Genomic DNA, 21810 nt, shown 5'->3' on the forward strand with positions numbered 1-21810 from the left:
GTAATGCTCGCCTTCCTGAAGGACAAAATTATTTTAACGTTATATATTCCAAATAAATACGTCTGTGAATAGAAAAATATTTTGTTCACTGGCGAGAAATTTTATGGCATTAATAAACCTACTTGCCATTCTGAAATATCATATTACCAGTTTAGTCCACTTTTGCATTTGTGATTTACCATTACTAGGCTGATTTTTGTTCCGAGATGACCTAAAGGTACGCTCTTATCACTTTTATTATGATAGAAATTTTAGTTGTATGTTATTTTTGCTTTCATGTTGGTAATCCAGTCCAGTGCCAATACATATCTGATACCCAATCCTTCATCAAATCTCGATTTCTTACAAATCTTTTTGTGCAACAGATCGGAAATGACTGGATCTCTTTGAGAATCCTTTTTCTTAAATGTAATATGCACATTAGAATTAACAGTCGATAAAATATCATTCCTTGTCTCGTCAGGCCTCATTAATAATTTTAACCAGGGACTAATGAATACCTTGATTTCAATATAGTGGACGCCTAAGTTTCAAGATTCCAAATAGAGCGGTAACCAGCAAGCATGCACTGTTTATTACTGTTAAAAATATGTTAGGAAGTTTTTGTGTTGAGAAATTATTAGAAATATATATAATATATATATATGCGCCAGAAGGGTCTTTCATATCTTTAAAAAGGACATCACGATTAAAGAAAAATCTTTGAATTGTGAACGCTGTCACGGTCGCCAGTAATCGATGATCACAAGGATTGATGCCAAATAGCTTTTTGAATTAATCAGAAAACGCTGCACAGGCTCTATCGATTTCGTTAGGCTAAAGTAATTATCATGAAGAGTTATAAAAAACGGAGGCAACAGATTAGAGAAATTAGTTGCCAAAAATTGGTTTGATCCCAAAATGGTTGTCGACCATGTTGGCAATCAGCTGTGTTGTGCGCATGCGCCATATCGACTAATCGTCTGCCTTCCCAGTCGTCGCTCTCGGCACTCCTATCCTCCACCGCATAGCTACCGGACGAGAAAGTCTAAAGGTAAGATTTCTTGTAATTTTCAGTAGAACACTGTGTTCCATTGCTACATCTTATTTAAAAGTTAATGCATCTTCGTGGTCACTTCTGTGTACTGCGAAACTTGATTATTGTGTCATTCATGATGTTATTGTTGCGGGATTTTGTTCACCGGCAAGACTGTCGGTCAGGTGATAGACCACGAAAATGGCCGCGGCGTATGTGATACAGCTAACCGGCGTAAACTATTTTCAGACATCGCCAAAATGATTCCTGCTGCCAGACTCGCCCTTCCCGTCGCCAGGACTGTATGTGTAAGTATATTTATTCTCTTCGTGTTTGTGAGAACTTTGTCGTCAAGGTAAAAGCCGGCTGGTGGAGGCACCATGGCTACCCCGACCGGTCCGGTTCTTACCAACTTACGTAACTGTGTAGACTAGACAACCTGTGTACCAGTTCCTTAATATTAATGTAATACCAAACCATTCTCTAGTGTTATAATTCCGTTTAGAAGCATTACCCTTATTTGAGTAGGTTATACCCTATTTGTGATGCTCAGACGTAGGCCCATCGCCTGAGGTTTAGGCTTAGGCTGTGTGAATTAAAGTAATTTGCAGTTTAAAGCTAATCTTGATATCAAGTGTCTCCTCTTACCGTTTATACATTGAAGGATTGGTAATGGTAACTTGGCAATTTTATTAACCTAATTAAATTTTGGTTAGGCTAGGCCAAGCCTACCACAACCAAACTGCTTTTAGACCTAGTCTCAATTGTCATATCTCTATAACCCTTTTACAGCCTAATGTATCCTAGTTGTGGTAATCTGCTAAGGTTTTTGAAAATATTCTTGTTTTACTGCATGATAGTTCTTCCAGAATTGACCATAGTGGGCTAGTGCTAAATATTTTGGTGGCAGGTATGCCTAGGAGCTTTAGTTGAGCAATAGCTTAGTCAGCAAGGAGTCTGTTTGTTTTAATCCATTGCAGGTTTATTCTTTTATTACCCCAACCACTCCCTTGAGTGCTGTATGCAGTATTACCCTAGTTCCATGGTGATAAGACATAACAACGCATCTTTTGTTAAAATACTCAGTTTATTAAGGAAATTTTCAAAAGGATAGTTAGGGTTGATATGATGCACAACAGGTTAGATAACTTGAAAAATGTACTGAAATAATTGGCAGTTTTTAGGATATGTAAGGGCGGCTACTAAACGTGGCATCCTGCGGAGCTTTTCTCTTTAAGAACATGAACAAAATGCTAAATATCTAACATTTCAGTAAATTTTTCAAGATTTCACATAAATAGCATCATATGAATTTGCTTTCCATTAAAATATATTATTAGCCAAAATGTCTGAAAAGAGCTCTTACTTTAAATTATTAAATACTCCTTACAATGTGTTTGCTCGTCACTAATTGAAGAGTAAGATGGTATTTTGAGTAGGTTACAGATTTAAGGCTATCAGTTTTTCTTGTAGTTTTGTTGGCTGAACATAGGGTAATGGTGTTTGAATCGTAAGTAGCCTAATTTTGTGTAAATAACAGAGTGGCATAGGATTACTGTAATCCACACCTTTATTGGTAGCAGGACAGAGGAATCTGGACAAAGTGTTCGTTTATTTTAAATAGGGCAGTGTTAATATGTAATATCATGAAAACAAGGGTAGCTGTTGCCACATAACTAACAGTAGCAAAGGCTTTATTACGGCTGCGTCTGTAGGAAAAGTATGGAGACTATAATTGCACAAAAGGAAGTATTTTCTAAAATTCATATCAAGCTTTCTTACATTTAAATCGAATGTTTATTCTGTTTGTCTCGGCTAATGAACCCACAAGGCTTTCCCTGCCAATGTACACTTCAGCTTCTTCCTATGCTATTAACAGTAGAATTTCCATCATTGTGGCTGCCATTTGCATTAACAGCACCGTAGGAAACCCTAGTTATACCAACAACTAGAAAAAAATATAAAACTTTTGCATGGTGCATTGAGAGCATAAACTAAAGGGTGTTTGCAAGCATCCATTCTTGCCTCACTCAGTTTTATATTCATTCTTATTTTCATCCATCAAGATGTCCAACTTTTCAGCAACTACTTAGTACAACTATATTTCCCATTTTTGTATCATATATATATACACACACAATGCTGTGCTTCCATTTCATTGTCCCAAGTGCTGAGTGGCTGAAGGTGCCCAATGTTGTGTTCACTGGCCTAAATTTTTATTTATTCAATTGTAAACAGTTTGCAGTATAGAATTTGTAAAAGGTGAAGCATTAGCCTGTAGGCTTTCAGAAATGTTTGAAATTTTACTAAAATATTTCACTCTCGCAGGAACTTAAACATACAGTACGTATAAATAAGGTTGTTGAAATTTTCTTAGCTCTAATGTTGGTAACGTTACAAAACTCTATTACTAAAATGGTAACTATAGTTTAGCCACATACTACCTAGAGTAATTTTCTTAAATGCTCTCTTTTAAAGTCACAAAGACATGAAAGCAGTAACTAACCTTACCAATTCAATTTTGTATTATTGGAATCGGCATACATTTTGAAGATGGCACTTTAAAGTAAACCAAGTTACTGGACCATTGCATGGTTTATATTACAATGCTATTGTTGGTAAAGTAGCTTCAATTGGACACATGACTTCAGGCTAGCTTGAGCATAGTCATGTCACACAATTTTTTCATTTTCAGTCTTGAAATGAAGGCTGCTTTAGAAGTTTATTAAGGTAACTGGTGTAATCTATTAATTACTAAGTTCTTGGTTAGTGTATGTTTTAAGTTTTCTTTGATATACAGTAAATGTGTTAATTTTTGTAATTCACTTCCTACATTAAGTAGAGAATTTGCAATTTAGCCCATGAGTTGTTAGTGTAGATATTTTCACGTTAAATGAAGTAAGTTAACAGGTGTACACAAGGTTTCATGAACTAAGAATTTCATAGGAAAATTTTTTTTTAGAACTACTAAAGTTTCAGGTGTTGCACACCCTTAATTATGGTTTTTCAGCACTGTACAGTATAATTGAGAACAGTAATCCAGCATTAAGTGGGTCCTTTTTTGTTTTAATTTAAAAAAAAAAAATTTTTTTTTGCTCTTGCACATAATGTTAAGGCATTACTGGGATTTGATGTAGGAGTAAAAAGTTTGACACGGGTGGTCTCCCCCCTTTTCTTTTTAGCTTCATCAGTGAGGATAAATATGGAAGCAACACTGCCCTTTAATTTGTATGCAAGCTCATTAGAGACTGGGATATTACTGATTATTTTGCTTTGGTTTCCATTTTTTGAACCACTGTGGTTTAGACAAAAAAACTTGAAAAATTAGATTGTCATGGCAGTGTTCGTCTTAATGAAGGTGATTTTCCTTGCAGGTGAGGAGCCCGCTTGTAGTTCGTCCTCTTGCTGTGGCTCCACTGACACGCAGCTTCCAGACCACCACCACATCAAAGGACATTGACTCTGCAGCAAAATTCATTGGTGCTGGAGCAGCCACTGTTGGTGTTGCAGGCTCTGGTGCTGGTATTGGTTCAGTGTTCGGTTCCTTGATCATCGGCTATGCCCGTAATCCATCTCTCAAACAACAGTTGTTCTCTTATGCCATCTTAGGATTTGCCTTGTCTGAGGCTATGGGTCTGTTCTGTCTTATGATGGCTTTCTTGCTTTTGTTCGCCTTCTAAATATTTTATATGGTGGAAGGATGCCTCATACCATCGGGCAGTGGAAACCCAGACGCTAAGATGAGGTCATTTCCCCGCACCCTTGGGCTGAGATGAACATCTAAATTAACTTTTAAAAAAAATAGGATGTGGAAAATGGTCTTTGATAAGTTGTTTGGTTTTTCACTAGGAGAATTCAGCTGTCTTGTATATAAGGATTTAAGTTAAGGATGCTCTTGTTGGCACAGATTGTTATAGGCAATGTCAGAACTTACACCGAGGAAAGTTGAATTTTCTGTGGTCGTATGCCAAGGAATGTCACTGAGAGCTAGAGATTCCAGTGTATAGAAAATTTATAATAAATACAGAATTTTATAACCTGTAGTTTTTCTTGCCCAAGCCTCAGATATGTTCTTCATATCTTGGCATTTATTGTTTTGTGGGAAATATAAATGCATTTAACAGTAATCACTTGTGAATCTTGGAGCAAGTTGTGGTAATAACATTAATTGGTAACCAATTAAGGGATTGACCCAAATTTGTAAGGTTGTCCCGTATCTTCATTCCTATTTTGCATGTTCATGGGAATTATGGTGTACTGGTAACCATACGCAGGATACTTGTAGGTTCAAGGAAGTAACTCCAATTGTCAGTCTTCCATAAATTACTTATATTCCTAGTTAATGGAATTTTGTAAAGTATAAACTCCAGCGTAGAATTTCCCCTATCATTATGCCAGCAACCATACCACTTTGGAAAGCACTCTGTGCTTATATTGAATTGTGTGTGAAATCTATACAAGGCTTGTACACCAATGCCTATCCCAGTGGGAGATGAAGTCAACTCTGGTCTGGTTAGGCTGCCAAACTAAACCATGCATACAGGTATACTCATGACATGAAAATGTTCCTGCACTAGTAGCGCAGGCCTGCAGTAATGCTTGTTAATTGGTATCATAAGGGTCAGTTAATGTTGAAGCATGCCACCACAAATTTTTAAATTGGGTAGCTGAGTGCTTTAAACAACTTCAGAATTTTGCTAAAAATCCCATTGTTCAACAATTTTCTGTTTAATGCATGTACTGTAATTCATATGCACCTGATAAAAGGGTTGAAATGTTTGGTCCCAGCATATGTTGGCATTAGTGAAGCAATGTTAATAAAGCAGCCAAAAGCTGCAGTTTTTGTCTTTAAACTTGTTCATGTTGGTTATTTAGAACTTGAAATAGTTTAAACCAGTTGTTGGTTCTTTCATATATAAAAGAAATAAAGGCACCTTGTCATAATATCCATTCTTCAAACTTTGTCTGACCCACCCTTGGGTGTTGAATGAACCCAGTTGCCAGATGCAGAGCACCACTCCCACACATTCATGATTGTATCAGTTTCAGTTGGTCACAGATGTAAAGTATTAGAATTATAACTTTATTTCCAGACAAGTTTATGTAAGTGCATTTCATTGCTTTATGAACCAACTTCATTTATCTTTGAAAAGGCATAATTCATATTTTACTAAAATAGGCAAAAGTGATGAATAGTCACTCCAATTCCATCCTTTTCATGGTGTGTAGCAATTGTCTACTGTGATCTCTACTCTTGACTGACTTGGAGAGAGCAATGTGTTCATTATGTACATGATGTTGATAGAACCAAAGTAGCATAAAGGGACTAATTTGGGACAGCTGAGTGCCCTAGTGTCTGGGACTAGCTTCCGCAACCACCTTTTAGTGCTGTGATTTTTGAAAGTAGGTGAACAATACTATTTTTTTTATAGAAAATGCCTTTGCATTATTGATTAGCAGGAACACTATCAGTACCGTTTTGCCTATTCAAGTCCATGCCATACCCATGATACTTTATTTGATGGTTAAGCATGATTGTCAGACTGGTTATGCATGACTGACAGATAAACAACTTAACCTGTAGATGTGAGGATAATATGCCTGTTTTTGATTTGTAGGGTAGACCTAAGTTGTTCTGCAATGTCTTGTTCATGTGGATGTTAAAGAGAAGTTAACATTATTCTGCCAAGAAATTCATGACTTCTGAAGTTTGGTCAAAATGAACAAGTACAGTGCCTATAGCAGGATGTGTGGGATGATGAAACAACAACAGCAGATTATCCCCACTATAAGGATATAGTCATTGCCAAAGGAATACTATGTAAAAGGGTTGCTGACTGGCCAGAATTGGAACACCAAGATTATTTTAAAGATCACCCTTCATAATTTGGTTCCTGTCTGCAGGTATGAAATTCACGCGCAAAATAGGGTGTGAATGCACAAGTTTTGAAGTATAAGTTTCAGGAACTGAAGGATTTCGGTCTGGAAGCATGTTACCACCAAAGAGCGTTCTGTAGAAGTTTGCAGTGCAAAAAAGGATAACGTGCACTAGCTAGAAGGGTGAAAACTGACAGGAATGAATTGTAGGTGGATTGAGAAATACACAACCATGAGAATGGGAAATGGAGGTAATTCCACGTTCCATTACCTTAGGACTTTCTAACTCTGATAGAATTTAGCTCCCTTCGGTGTATGTGGTGTCCCATAATTTCGATACTTTTAAAGTGATTTTAATCATATTTTCAGGTAATAATTGTGTATCTAGAGGTCCTGGTTAAACATGTCTCCACTACATACCAGATTTTTATGAAAGGAAGAAATTTCTGGTCGATAGTTAAGACAGTATGGTTAACCACTTCCCTCTAGGCTGCTGCTGTGAACATGAAGCTTCACTTTGGGAAAGTTTAATCAATTCAAGTGGAGGGTGCAACCCTCTGCTCAAGTCAGTGATTTCTATACATGGAACAGCTTATTCTGAAGATTTTTAAAGATTCTAGTGTGTTGTCTCCCTAGGTTAGATTCTATAGATTTTTATGTCAACGTAGTACCTTTGCAGATAAGTGCAAGCTTAGATATACAATGCCTGTTCCAAGGAATGGCATATCTGCAGACTGCAGTAACCACAGGCCAATTTGTATTCTCCCTGTGCTCTCCAAAGTTTCAGAAAAACTTACTTGCAAGCCACCATATAAGTATGTGAAGTCTAAAGGATTGTTTGTTGTTAGTCAATATGCGTATTGAAAGCAGTTAGGGACCCGTGATGCTTTTTTAGATTTAACATACCATCTGCAAGAGAACCTTTTTAAGGGTTTTGAACGCAGAGTAATTCAAATAGGTTTTAGTGCTGCTTTTGGTTTAGTAGATCACAAGGCACTTATTCATAACCTAAAGAATCTTGGACTGGGTGGATGTGTTTTAGGTTTACTTCAAGATTTCTTCACAAGTGGGCAGCAACATGCTGTTAAGGGGGATCTTCACGAACCTAGACCTATTGTGTCTGGAGTTCCACAGGGCAGTGTTCTTGGTCCACTGTTATTTTTAGTGTATACAAGTGATATGGTTGTTGGCCTGCAAAACAAGGTTGGTCAGCATGCTGATAATGCAACACTTGATGGTGTCGTAAAGTCTCCACTTATGAGAAATGAAGTTGCCCTTATTCTCAAATGGGACAGGAGCGAATTAGTGAATGGTGTAGTCAGTGAGGTATGAGGCTGAGCTCCAGTAAAACGAAAACACTGTTCGTTAGCAGATCTCGTACAGATTTTTCACCCCATCCTCCCCTCCAAGTTGATGGGACTCTGCTGAATGAGTCTGAAGCTTTAAGTATTCTAGGTGTAACTTTTGACTCATATCTTACTTTTGAGAAACATCCAGTGAAAGTGTCAAATTCTGCATGAATAATAAAATCAATGAAACTGGTTTAGGTCATTTGTACTTCCTTTACTAGAATACTGTTCTCCAGTATGGATGTCTGCTTCAGCCAAAGAATTATCTCAATTAGATAGAGTGGTTCGTGGTAGTAGGTTTCTGTTTCTTAATATTAGCAGTTATGACTTGGACCATCGACAGATGGTCTCTTGTTTGTCAATTTTTCATAAGCTATATTGTAACAGATCTTACACCTCAATTGATCCCTGATCTTGTCCTTGCAAGAGCAACCAGATATGCTGAGCAGCAGCACCAATATGCAGTAAATGTGCCTCATTGTGGAACTTACCAGTTTCAGAGGCCCTTTATTCCTCACACCACTGGATTGTGGAACAGTCTCCCTGAGGATGTTGTGCAATTGGAACTTCAGAAGTTATAGTGAAATGCTGCAATGCTACCCTAATACTATTCTCCTTGCATTTTAATACATTTTTATCTATTTATTAATTTAATTTTTTTTATTAGCAAGATCTCTTCTTTCCGTATTTCCCTTTACCTCCTCTTCTTAATGAAACCATGTTCTTTAGAAGCTTGAATTTCAAATCAAGACAGTCATTGACTTGCCTAACTGACTCTTTCCTGGGAAGAAAAGTGATTTAGGTAGATATCAACCCTTGGATTGAGATGATAAAGGCAACCCATTCAAAAGATGTAAGATTGCTCTTAAAGTAAATAGCAGTAAAACGGCTGTTGTTATATATGATCAGTGATTTTATGACTCCCAAGACAAGGCTGACATGCATGCATAGACAGAGGTTGTGACTCCAAGGACTGTGCAGGGTGCTAACGAGTTACAGCAAAATTCCGTAGGACTGTCTGCACTGATCCACTTAAACACTGTTGGTAATACCAGTGTTTCTTACAAAAAAGTCAACAGCATGCGGTGGGTTAAATAACATTTTCCAGGGAGTCCAGTTGTCTGTTGTCTTTTGGCTCGTATGTAAGTTCTTGGTTTATGTCGAATTTGGTATTTTAATTTAATTTAATTTTATTTTAATGTGGATATCTTAAAATTATACTTTGGAATCAAATATTTCAATATTGTACCCTTGTAAATACCCTGTATATTAATATTTTTTCTCTCTTCTGTACATGGAAGTTCTACAAAAGTGAATACTTGAGTGTTGTCAATTTGCCTTGGTGTGTTTGTGTCAGTAAGGTACAAACTTTATACTGTATGAATTTAAAGGGAATAATGAGTGATGCATAGGAAAACGTTCATCTGCTTGAAGGTCTTCTTTCACTTAGCATACGGAATACCAGGTCCAGGAGCAAGAATGCACACAAGTACTTCAAAACAAAACATCAACTCAAAGAAGGACCGTCTCATCATGCTTATTAAACCTGGCTGATGTTCAGGAAACATCTTGGCAAGATGTTATCAGTTGACTGTACACCAATGTCCAGGAGGGAAGGAAAGCACACCCGCTAAAGTTTAAATGAATCATGTGAGGGCTTCCAAGTACAGGTGAGTTAATAGAATGCAAAAGTAAGGAAAAATTACAATACTATGAAGGTTACATGATACTGCTCTGCTTTACTGTGCTAACTTTGGGACCAAGACAAGGTCTGACTCAGTTACAAGTCCCTGAGCATGTTTGTGCAGGCTCATGTCTACTTGTATACCCATATTTACCCTCGTATTTTGTTCTCTGCAGGAGTCAGGATTACTGTAAGGATGTTTTTGTAATGATGTGCAAAAGATGATTTGATACCCAGTGACTAAAGTTCAGTTACAAATGGAAAAGGACTAGAAGGCATCATCTGTCTCTACAGGGGGTAAGACACTTGCCCTCACTTTTGAGAACACTCACTGTTTCTCAGGCCTTGCAATAGAATACTATATTCTGTTGCAAGATTCTGAGCACTGATTTAGGGAATAGGAATGCCGCTGCATAACAGGCATAATTACACAACCATTTGGACACCAAGTTTAGGTTATCTTGCTCTCCAACTCTGCTGGGCTTGAACTTCATTACATTGATTGAAAGGTTTGTGGCCATTATGGCAGCTTAGTAGTTGCTTTGAACTCACTGAGTTGTTCCTTTGGTTTTCCCCTCCACTGGTTACATCAGAGTTTAGGCATATTTAATCTTCATGTGTGGGATAAAGTAATGTTTCTACTACAAGAGATTTTATTCATTGCTTACAACAAGGATCATCACACTTGGGAAGTTCACTATAAGCACCAAGAAACCACATGAGGCAATTTTCTGGAAGTTGTTATAAAGAGAGTACCATACTAATCATGGTTTTAAAACCCTCATAGTTAATTAATTATTTCATAAAAATTTACAGCATACAGTAACTGCATTCCAAATACTGTACTGCCAAAATCTTGGTGGTATGTTCTTACAGCTTTTAAGAATCTTGTTCTCCCCCAAAGGACTGGCACATTTGGTATCAAATTTATCAACTCTTAAGACATAAATTTATAAACGGGAAAGATGCTGATGATTGATGTTTCTCAATAAGTCATCAGTAGATTAGGTAATTGCATGAGAATAATACAGAAGTGTTGTATACCATACTTGCCATATGGCCTGTATTCCTTGCATTCATTTCCTTGATTTGTATGTAACAGTGCTACATGTAAACTTTGTTTGACAACCAGGTTGTGAGGGCCTCTAGCAGTTGGGCAATTTATATATCTAAAAGATTAGGCAAAATATTATTTTTACATGTAGGCAAAGAACTCAATGTTAAAATTAAGGTGCCATTAAAAACAGAAAACTCCTAAGAAATATTAGTTTTTAATCAAACTTTCTTTTAATTAAAGTTTGTTAGGAAGTTCCAGTCTATTGAATCATTCCAAATTTACTGCTGGTGTATGTGAAACAATTTAACTTTCCTGCAACTTTATTCACTGCAAAATTTTCCAAAACACCCTGGAAATATAACAACAAAATGTAATTTATCCTTTACCTAGTCACTAAATACATCAGATAGCGCAGCAAATACTTCTGGTATAAATTTACAAGAAGTGTGTTTTGAGATTTTTAACCTAAAATATCAGTGTATGGTGTGAATTTTATATCACCAAGAACATTAACATCACTGCCTCTCAGTTCCATCTAGGCACTTTGTCTGAATATTGTGTTTAGCTTATAACCCCTGTTCAGTTATATTTGGGTTTGGTTTTTGATTGATCCTACAAAGGATACAATCTTTTCTGTATAGACTTGTCTTGAAAATGCATACTAGTTTGGTCATTAAAACTTTTAACAGGGTAGTTACAGGAATGGATTTTGAGGGCCAGGTAGGAGCCCCGTTACAGTACCGCTTTGCTCTGCTAACTTAGGACAGAGACAAGGTCTGACCCAAGTACTTGTCCTGAGCATACTTGTGCAGGTTCATGTCACCCCATAATATTGATCACCATGTATTTTGTTCTCTGTGCAGGAGTTGGTTTTACTATAAAAATTTTCCTTGCAATGATTCAAAGGATGGTTTGATAACCAGTGGCTACAGTTCGGTTCCAAATGGAAGGACTGTAAGTCATCTTCTGTTTCTACAGGTGCTAATACACCTACCTCCAAAGAGGACTTCAGCTGCCTTCCTGGTTGGTGCTACTACTCCTGCTGCTAAATATGGTTTTTGTCAGCACCATACCCAAGGTTTGATAGTTTCACTATAACATCCCTCGGGGACTCTGTTTATGACTATCATTGTGAGCTGTGGGGTAATACTTAAGTTGGACTCTATGCCCAAAGCCTGGATGCTAATGCCTGTAGGCCATAGAAGGTGTCCAAGAACCCCATTTCCTTGTTCCTTTGTGTCAGTATGCTGGTCATACTAGTCGTCCAAGATGGACAGTACATCACACCTCACAAGAGCAATGAAGTCAAATGAATACCTCTGTCCCCCTTTTTTTATGAGGAATGTCCCAGGTATTCAGGTAATGGACCTTGTATCTGGAGACACCAGACCATCCTTTCTACTTGACCAATGACTTTCATTATAGTCTTTGGACATTTATTTAGGACTTGTGATGTCTGCTTAGTGTTTATGTAGCTACCCAGCACCATTTGGACAGGTAAGCATCATGGCTAAGTTTTTATGGAGTGACTGCGATGTGCCTGGCCTTTCCAAACGCACTTTTCCCATACTGCAGACAACCTCTGGCCGTGATTCACACTGGTCTGGTGTAATTCAGGTTAGCTATTTAACAGAGTATCATATTTGAAGGGTATGGCCAGGAGTGTTGCTTATTGAATAGGTCTGAGTATTATTGGGAGATTGATAATAATTCTATCAGCAAAGTTGTTGTTTTTATAGTACTTTAAACAGTATTTAACAGGTTCCACTAACATCCCAAAGTACAGTGTTCATACAAAATAGTAAGCTCGGGAATGGGGCTGCATCAGGCTCTGCATTGCTCTATCACATGGTAGACAGGATGTTACAGGAGTCATCCGTTTCCTGTTCACATACATGACTGGGAAGGTGACGTTTCTAGGCAGTAATAGTCTTTCTTATAATTCTACAGATTCTCATGTTCTGAATATTTCAAGCTCTCTACAGCCTTGCCATTGGGCAATACTTGAGTAAATCTCTTTGTTTACTTATGGAGCATCAAAGTTTGTGAATCCCAGCTGAAACTTTGGGGTCTTGAGGTAGGGCTGTGTAAAGAAAAGTGTATTCTTTCTCTATATACAAACCTTTGACTTACATAGGAGCATCTTCAGAGAATACGCTGGTTTAGGGTAGTGATGACTATGGGGTAGTCTTAGCCACTTACAAGGCTGGTCACTCATTTCTTCCTTCAGCTAATGGGTGGTTAGGGGTGGGAAATTTGCTATAAGCCAACAATGTGTATACATTATTTAAGAAAATGAAATTTAATAGCAAACTACAAGTTTTCTTGTTTTTAGCCTATTTATATAACCAACATGACTGGGCACATGGGAGGGAGGAAATCTGTCTTGTGGTTATTGGTTTGTTATAACCCGACCTGTAGCCTTTGCCCTCTTTCATATTCATAAAATCATCCAAAATTATCACATTTGCTACATCGTAGGGAGTTCAAACCAATAAGGGATTCTTCTGCCTTCATATTGGACTTAGGTTCTGCAGTGGAGACCGTCCATGGAGTTTTAGACTATCTCTCTGTGAAAAGCCTTCAAAATCCAACTCAGGCCTTCAATAAGTGAAGTTTTATCATGTTTAAGGATAGGCATTCCTCTTCTAAGTTACTATGATATGCATCTCAAGATCAGCATCAAATCTTCTCCCCTTAGGAGTAGAAACAATACCAAGAACCTTGTGAGAGAGTTTTTTTTTTTTTTCTAAAGAATCAGCAATAACTGGAGGGAAACGTGAGACAGCTTTTGTAGAGATCAACCAGACGCATTAGAGAAGGTATAGGAAGAAGCAAGGGGTCTTAAGACATCAGAGGACAAAATTAATAATATATCAGGAGGAACTACTGAAAGATTGGCTTCTCGCAATGAATAATTCTCTTCATTTGGTACATGTTGATCACTTGTCAAAATGTTTCACTGACTGGATTCCTGTAAGTTATGAAGGAGGGACGGTTTCACATAGATGCCCCTTGTACACGGTTCAGGTAAGAACAGCTCTTGACAGAAGAGGATGGGTGAGAAAATGCACATGGGAAGACACATGAACACTTGTGGCTAGAACCAGAAGACATTGGTAGCCATGGATGTCACCTGAGAGAGATGAGCCAAGAGGAGTGGTGCTACTTCACACTAAGGCAGTTGGTGAGCACAAATGTATATATCAAGTAGGATGTCCCGTAGGGGGCCAGTGCGGTCAGTGCACCTCACGGGGTGCACTGTAGGCATTATTAAAGGTTCTTTGCAGCGTCCCTTCGGCCCTAGCTGCAACCTTTCATTCCTTTTACTGTACCTCCATTCATAATCTCTTCCATCTTACTTTCCACCCTCTCCTAACAATTATTTCATAGTGCAACTGTGAGTGAGGTTTTCCTCTTGTTACACCTTTCAAACATGCCTACTCTCAATTTCCTTTCCAGTGCTGAATGACTTCATAGGTCCAGGGCTTGGCCATTAGCCTAAACTCTATACTCCATTCCATCAAGTAGGATGAAAATATAGTAATGAATTATCAAGGTTTTCAAATCTCATTTACAACATACATAGTACATTCACGGTTAATTGATACAAACAACAAACTACATCATTATTATTCAAGTTGTTTACAAGCAATAAGTAATTTTCAAGTTAAATATAACAGATGGCTTACAGGCCCACAATTCGATTTTGGACAAGTGCTACAATAAATTGTGCTGGACTTTTGCACAGGACAGCTGATGTGTATGAAACAGGATAGGTTGTGTATGAAACAGGATAGGTTTTGCTGTCTGACTAATAGCAAAGCACATACATATTTCTCATAAAACACGAGGAAGTTTTCAGCTGTTGATGTGACTAGGGGTTCCTTAATGACTGTGGACTAGTTTTGATCCTCCATCTCTGATCCTTCTTCCCTTCAGCACCTAGCTGCAACCGCTCTCGTTCCTTTTACTGTACCTCCACTCGTATTCTTTTTCATCCATCTTGCTATCCACTCTCTCCTAACAATCTTTTCAACTGTGCAACTGCGAGGTTTTCCTCCTGTTACACCTTGAAAACTTTTCTGCTCTCAATTTCCCTTTCAGCGCTGAATGACCTCATAGGTCCCAGTGCTAGGCCTTTGGCCTAAATTCTATATTCCATTCATATTTCTGATCCTTGTCTGTTATTATCAGATAATTTACCCAGATACTTTATTTAGCTCAGACAGGGCTGACCCGAAGTATTAATCTTTATTATGATCAATGTCTAATATTCACGACATGTCAGCAAGTAGTATAAATACTCATATATACTCCATACTTTGATCTCCACACCATGAATTAGAATTAGAAATTGTATCAAACGCACCTAAAAAAAAATGCACCTCATCAGTACACAAGGGAGAACATCGACTCCAATAAATTCATCAAAATTCCACAGAAACATCAAAGCCTTCGTTCTGGTAAATTATCACAGCTAATAAAAACTACCGCAGGCATTCAACTGGATATGGCCGAGACATTAAATACAAAATACTAACTGCGAAATGAACAACCCATGCAAGATACAACATAAAAGAATGGCACTTTTGCTACACGAAGAGATGTACTTATATCAATATGCAATGAAGTCTTTGCACAATATAGAAAAGAAGGAATGAGAAGAATCATTTCCTTTAAGCCAAATGACCTTTGTGTTTCAAACTTCTCCTCGATAAATAAGGCTGTTTTCACAAAATCAACACCTGTGACATTTCTAACATATCAGGCAGGTACCTAGGAGTGTCAACAGTCTAGAGGAGCGCTACCATGAAATTGAAAATGAAAAAAAATTTGGTTGAATCTTTGAGGATACAGATGAGGATGCATATTTCAAGAAAAAAATTTACTGCAAATATATTAGAGCATTCCCCTCTCTTCATGCAGTAGTCCGTCAAAAGTCATGTTTATTACGTTAATCTACAATAAATTCTATTGAAGTAATTTAACAGATATAAACCTGTTTTTTCAGTTCATTGCTTGTCTAAAGTACTGAAAAATTGTTAATGCCAAACCAGCTTGGTCTCACAACAAGAGAGCTACATTAGATGTAGCGGCTTTGTATATATTATAACTACTGCAATTTTCTATTTTTGAAAGGTCTATGATAGCTGAACAAATCATGTAAACATTTATATTCGTGAATTCGTGCCAATACAATATTCACATAAGCTGCCTCGGCGGCATTTTATGAGCATGTACAGTTAAGGTTAACCAGCGCATCTATAGGGGTGATAGTCCCCAAAGTAAGTGTTGTATTTAGAATACTGTGAAAGTTGGTGACTGGTTATTTTTTAAAACAATTACTAGCGCGATAAAACTATTTTAAGAATTATTTGGGTAGGTTTTACATTCTGCAACAGGTCCAACAATTCCTCACTTTGGAGATTCAAAATAACAAGTTGCTATGTTTTAACAAGATTTTAGTGAAAACAAGACGATGTTGTAGAACTGCGAAAAAGCAAAGCAATACCCTATTAAAAATCTAATAAAAAACCATGAGAAATTTGCATTTCATGTCTTCTAATTATTCCTTTTGCCTTTTTTCATTGTGCTAATTTAGTTCAGTTTAATTGTGCTCTTTGCTCGTCATAAAAATTGAGTGCTTCAACTCTGAATTTGACGTCATAAAACAAGCACACCCGCTGTTGTGCTTACGCTTCCCCAGAATCCCCACTCACCCTCTGGTGGCTGTACCTTCCTTGGAAGTAGTTTTTCATCCATATCGCAGTGTTCTGGAGTTAAAACAAAAGTGTGATAATTTGAATACAATTTTCAAGAAATAAGAAAGTCAAGTTTTATCAAGTGCACGAAGATCGTTTTTATCAGCAAAACTACAGATGATACAAGAGCACAAACACTGTCACATGACACTTACCAATTCACCAAGATTCATAGTACCCTAAGTAGGACCTCAAGACGCCAGAAAACTTCGAAAACTATTAAGAAGCCCCACGAACGTGCAACGTTGCATACTTGCATGTAAGGTTAGTTAAGATAGTAATATCTACATCCAAGGAGAGCAGAAATTACTAGCCTTGCACATTTTGTTAGGTTTAATCATTCCCAGCCAGGTTACTTATCGTCTCCTTTCAGAATGTATATACCTGTTAGCTTTTTAAACAATCATGAAGCCCTCTCAGAAAGTTATCATATATTTATTTTCACCCATGAGGTTTTCCTTTTTCAGATATTTAATACGGTACTGACAAGTTTTTGTCAAGTTTCTTACATAGTAGCCTACTGTTGATTGGCATTTTCAGCTCAGAATGACCTCATAGTTGTAGTGCTCGGTCTTTTGGCCTAAATTTTATACTCCAATTCCTATTCTTGATTGGTATTTGTCCCTTGGAATTGCTGCTTTTTTCTTTAAGAATTAGGTTAGGTAGTATGCTAGGCCGTTGCGTATGTGCTCTTTCATAAAAATTTTTGCTGCAGCTGCTGCTGAATAATTTTTTTCCTAGATGTTTATGTTTTTTTGTTTTATTTTGTACGCTAATTGTTTTTTTTTTTTTCTTTTCTTGCAACATGCCTGGATAATATCATTTCAGGTATAGGCAGATTTCTGTATGAAGTTTTGTTTTCCTCATTGTAAAGCACAGTGCTTCAGATTCTTTTTGATTTTATTAACTTTATGGGATAATGCCTTTAAGCATAGGCTAAGTGTTTTGCCAAAATGAGTGACCTACAGGATTCTTTAACACCTCACGTTAAACAGCAAACAGGCTACAATTCTGATATTGCAGATGCCTTAGGGAAACTTGATGCACTCTCTGATGATGAATTAAATTGAAGTTTCGTGAAACGTGCGAAAAATATAGGAGTATCACAAATTATTCAAATTGTGATTGAAGAAATTTTAGTCATTGGCAGCTAAGGTTGTTAATGAAGAAGATCTAAGCAAGGTAAAAAAATTATCCTTCAAGTAGATTGTAGATTACAATGATAAGTTTTTTTGTTTGGTCATGCTTTTAAGGTAATTTCTCATCTCCATTTCTGATGCTAGCTACTCTGCATCTCTAACCTTGAATACTGATGAATTTCTTGATATTCCTTACATTATTGATGAAAGTTTTAGACAGCTAATTGCTCTTTCAACCAAGTTTGATCCTACCTTTAATGGAGAGCACTCATATCAGTGAATGCAGAGCTACAGTTCAAGAAATGAAACAGTACCAAATAGATCTGTTACATGTAAACTTTTCAGGCTGCAAATTGCTTAGTCACTTAATCCTTTCTAAGTTGCCAACTTTACTCAAAAGAGAACTAGTACTTGATGGAAATACTGTAATGATAATCCTAATATCATTGATTTGTTTGAACATTGCAAGGAAATCACACAGATATTGATCCGCACCGCGAACCCTAAAAGCAGTGTTAAAATTGAAAAGAAAGAAAATTTTTTAATACTTTATTGCAAATGTTGTAGTGTACTGGGTCACAGTTTACTCAATTGCTCCTAATATGAGTGGCAGATCACCAGAAGAGTGGGTCTTTATTAGGTTTGTGTGTTGTGCACCAGGAGCAAATATGATACAAGTAAATGTCCAGGTAATGGCAGGAAATTCGGTTGTTCTTGTGCATGTTGTAAGAAGAATGCTCATATCCCAGCTTTGTGTCCCAACGCCAGTGGTGGAGGGTCTTTCTCAAACTTTTCTGCTTACTGTACTATCCATCTTTCATGGTGATAATAGGTGCTTATTGGACACAAAAAGTCAGGAAAGTTATTTGCGTATGCCAGTTGCTAAAGAATTTATAGGAAATGTGAACCTTCTTTCTACCCGTTATGGAGAGTGTCTGATGTATGTAGGGCAGAAAGGAACCAATTGCTATGCTGGCCAATCCTAAATTTTACATTCGGTTGCCTGTTTCACAGCTGGATGTGCCTGTCAACAACATTCAGGAAAGCTACTCGCCAGCTGAGCCAACTTTTGGTACAAATGGTGAAAGTATACCAGTTGAAGTTTTAGTAGGAGACATTCACATCACCAAGTGCATGCTGGGCTCTGCTTGGAAAACGCCACTGGGTCTTGTTCCTTTTGGAAATGTAATGCACTTTCTCTACCAAAACTAAGTAATCTTATCAGCTCACATGATCAAGTGTCAAAATGTCCTAGACCAGAATATCAGGATGTCCTTGTCAGGAGGACATTCCCTCTGCTCAGGTCAACTTTGTGCTGTCACCTAAGAAATATCATTCTCCATTGGAGTCCTTGTTCCCTGATAGTTCTGTTGAACAAATCCTCAAAACATGTTCAGCTTAGCCTATTTAGGCTGTCAAGAAGAGTCTGATCGATCATCTCAGTATGCCACTTCCAAAATTGAAGAGTTCAAAAAGGGTATCATTTTCAATTTCCATGGGAAGGAGGACCAAACTGATAAGGTCTCATCCAATCATAAAATAATTCTCTCTGTTTTGAACTGAGTGGTCAATAATTTGGAGCAGAAGGGAATGTTGACTGCTTACAAGAATTCTTCCTGAAACAGCTAGATGATGGAATTACTTGAAAATAATTGTTGAACCTAAAGATTTTGATAATATGTTTGGATTGTACATAAGCCTGTCCTTAAGGATGAGGCCAACGTCACCACTAAGATTTGATCTGTATTTAATTGTTTTTTGAAAACCAATAATGCTACTTCTCTAAAAGAGGCTGCTTGTAAGTGAGTTAACTTAGTGGGACATATTGTGAAGTTGCCTCTTTATTTCAGATCTAATGTATAGTCATGCTAAATGGTGTCAAGCAAGCATTCTTGCAAATAATAATAGCCAAAGAAGAGGAAAAAAACAGGTTCTGTTTCTTCGTGAAGGAAGGAGATAAGTTGGTTGCATACAGGTACAAAACTTTCATTTTTGGCTTTAATACTAGTCCTTTCATTTAAAACTGTGTTAATGAGATCATGCTAATCTAATTGGGGATGATTAGTTTTCACAAGGACTAAGAGAAAACTTTTAATGGACAACCTCATCGTCACTGGTAACCCTACTGAGTTTCTCAAGAATGTATATTCGGAATCTGTCAAGAGACTGAAGCAAGGTGGTTTTTGTCTGTGCTCCTGGAACTCTAGTAATGAACTTAGAGCTGTCATGTATGGGATGGTAGTCTTGCCACTCATGGCAATAATTATGAGAAAGTCCTAGGTCTCCAATATTTTAAGGAAAGTGATTCCATTCAGTTGTCTGACAATGTGTTGGATCCCTCATCTAACACTAAGAGATCAATGTTATCTCAAATCTTAAACATTTTTGGCCTTTTGGGTCTTTTCCTGCCTGATACTACAAGGGGAAACTATTCATGAGGGAATTAGGGGATTCAGAGTTCTCTTTAGATGAAATTATACTGAAGTTACAAAAAAATGGAGTGAACACTGTTTTGACCTATCACATTTATTTCCCTCACCCTTTCCTCAGTCATGTCAATGAGGATTCAAGCAACTCTACAGTATGTGAATCTTTTTTTTGGTGCCTGCAAATCAAGTATGGCTTTGCCATTTATAATGTCTGCAATGGCAGTTCACAGTTAATGTTTGCTAAACCTCACATTGCTCCCATCAAATCTAAAATGCTACCTATGCTGGAACAGTTGGGGTTTGTATTGAGCACCAAAATGCTTTCCCATGGTTTTAGACTTTTCTTTAGTCAGATTTCGAGATTTTACAATTGTTGATTTTCATACTGTGTTACAGCCCGTAAGGGGATTAGTGCTATCATGCACCTCTCATGATGCACTGTAGGCATTACTTAACATTATTTGCAGCATCCCTTCAACCCCTAGCTGCAACCCCATTCATTCTTTTTACTGCACCTCCATTCATACTCTCTTCCATCTTACTTTCCACCCGCTCCTAACAATTGTTTCCCAGTGCATCTGTGAGGTTTTCCTCATGTTACAACTTTCAGCACTGAATAACCTTATAGGTCCTAGTTCTTGGCCTTTGGCCTAAATTTTATATTCCACTCCATTCCATATCTTGTCACAGTGGCTCCATGCTGACTCTGTCAATAGCAAGAGTATTTTCACTTGCAGTCACACCAGAGGCATATCAGTGTTCATAAAGAACCTAGTGGATAACTATGATATCTCAGATATTCAAATACGTCAAGTGTGGAGGTGATCCTTGCAACCTCATCCCAAGAAGTCTTTTGCATGCTGAATTCGTCAAACAACTTCCCTTTCGGTTGTTGGTCCATAGTGGTTTTCCACTTATCAAAGTTCATAGCCAGAAAGTAATATAGGTTTTCTCTCTGTTGTGTGTAGGCACCAAACTCAACCTGCAGAAGTATCTGCATCTTTCACTGTCAATTTTGACCAACCACAGTGTATTGAAACCTTGGCTGACGTTCAGAAATGTTTTGGTCTCAAGTTGTATTGAATAAAGGGAATGCAGAAAGTCAGATTTGCTCAGGTGTTAGCCTGCATAGAAAATTTGGATGACGAAGAACCCCAGTGAAATACCAGTTCTGGTCAGCAACTTAGACCTGTACTTGGGGTAGAGTTAGGAAAACTTTAAAATGTGGCAGTACTAAGTCCTGTACTGCTTGCTAAGAATCATAAGTTAACTGAATCGTTTGCGGAGTTTTATCATAGGAGGATCAAGCATCTTGGCAATCAGATCACCATAAATGCTGTTAGAACAAGTTGGTTTTAAAAGAATTTTAGGTTTTTGTCTGACACGCAGGAAACTCAACACTAGCAAATGACAAATTTACCCAGTGGATCAGTTTCATTTAACCCCTCATCATAACGGAGTACTATTTACAGATCACCTGTTGGTCAAAGGAGAG

At 37.5% G+C, this 21810-nt stretch overlaps 1 protein-coding gene across 1 annotated transcript; it reads left to right on the forward strand.

Moving 5' to 3' along the window:
• The first annotated feature begins 770 nt into the window (after positions 1–770).
• ATPsynC (ATP synthase, subunit C) lies at positions 771–5052 on the forward strand. The gene is made up of 3 exons (XM_067111166.1): positions 771–1033; positions 1265–1323; positions 4390–5052. The coding sequence occupies exons 1-3, from the start codon at positions 901–903 to the stop codon at positions 4693–4695; spliced, it is 498 nt and encodes a 165-aa protein (XP_066967267.1). The 5' UTR covers positions 771–900; the 3' UTR covers positions 4696–5052.
• Positions 5053–21810: the final 16758 nt, after the last annotated feature.

This window comes from Macrobrachium rosenbergii, chromosome 11 (genome assembly GCF_040412425.1).
Source record: "Macrobrachium rosenbergii isolate ZJJX-2024 chromosome 11, ASM4041242v1, whole genome shotgun sequence".
NCBI lineage: Eukaryota > Metazoa > Arthropoda > Malacostraca > Decapoda > Palaemonidae > Macrobrachium > Macrobrachium rosenbergii.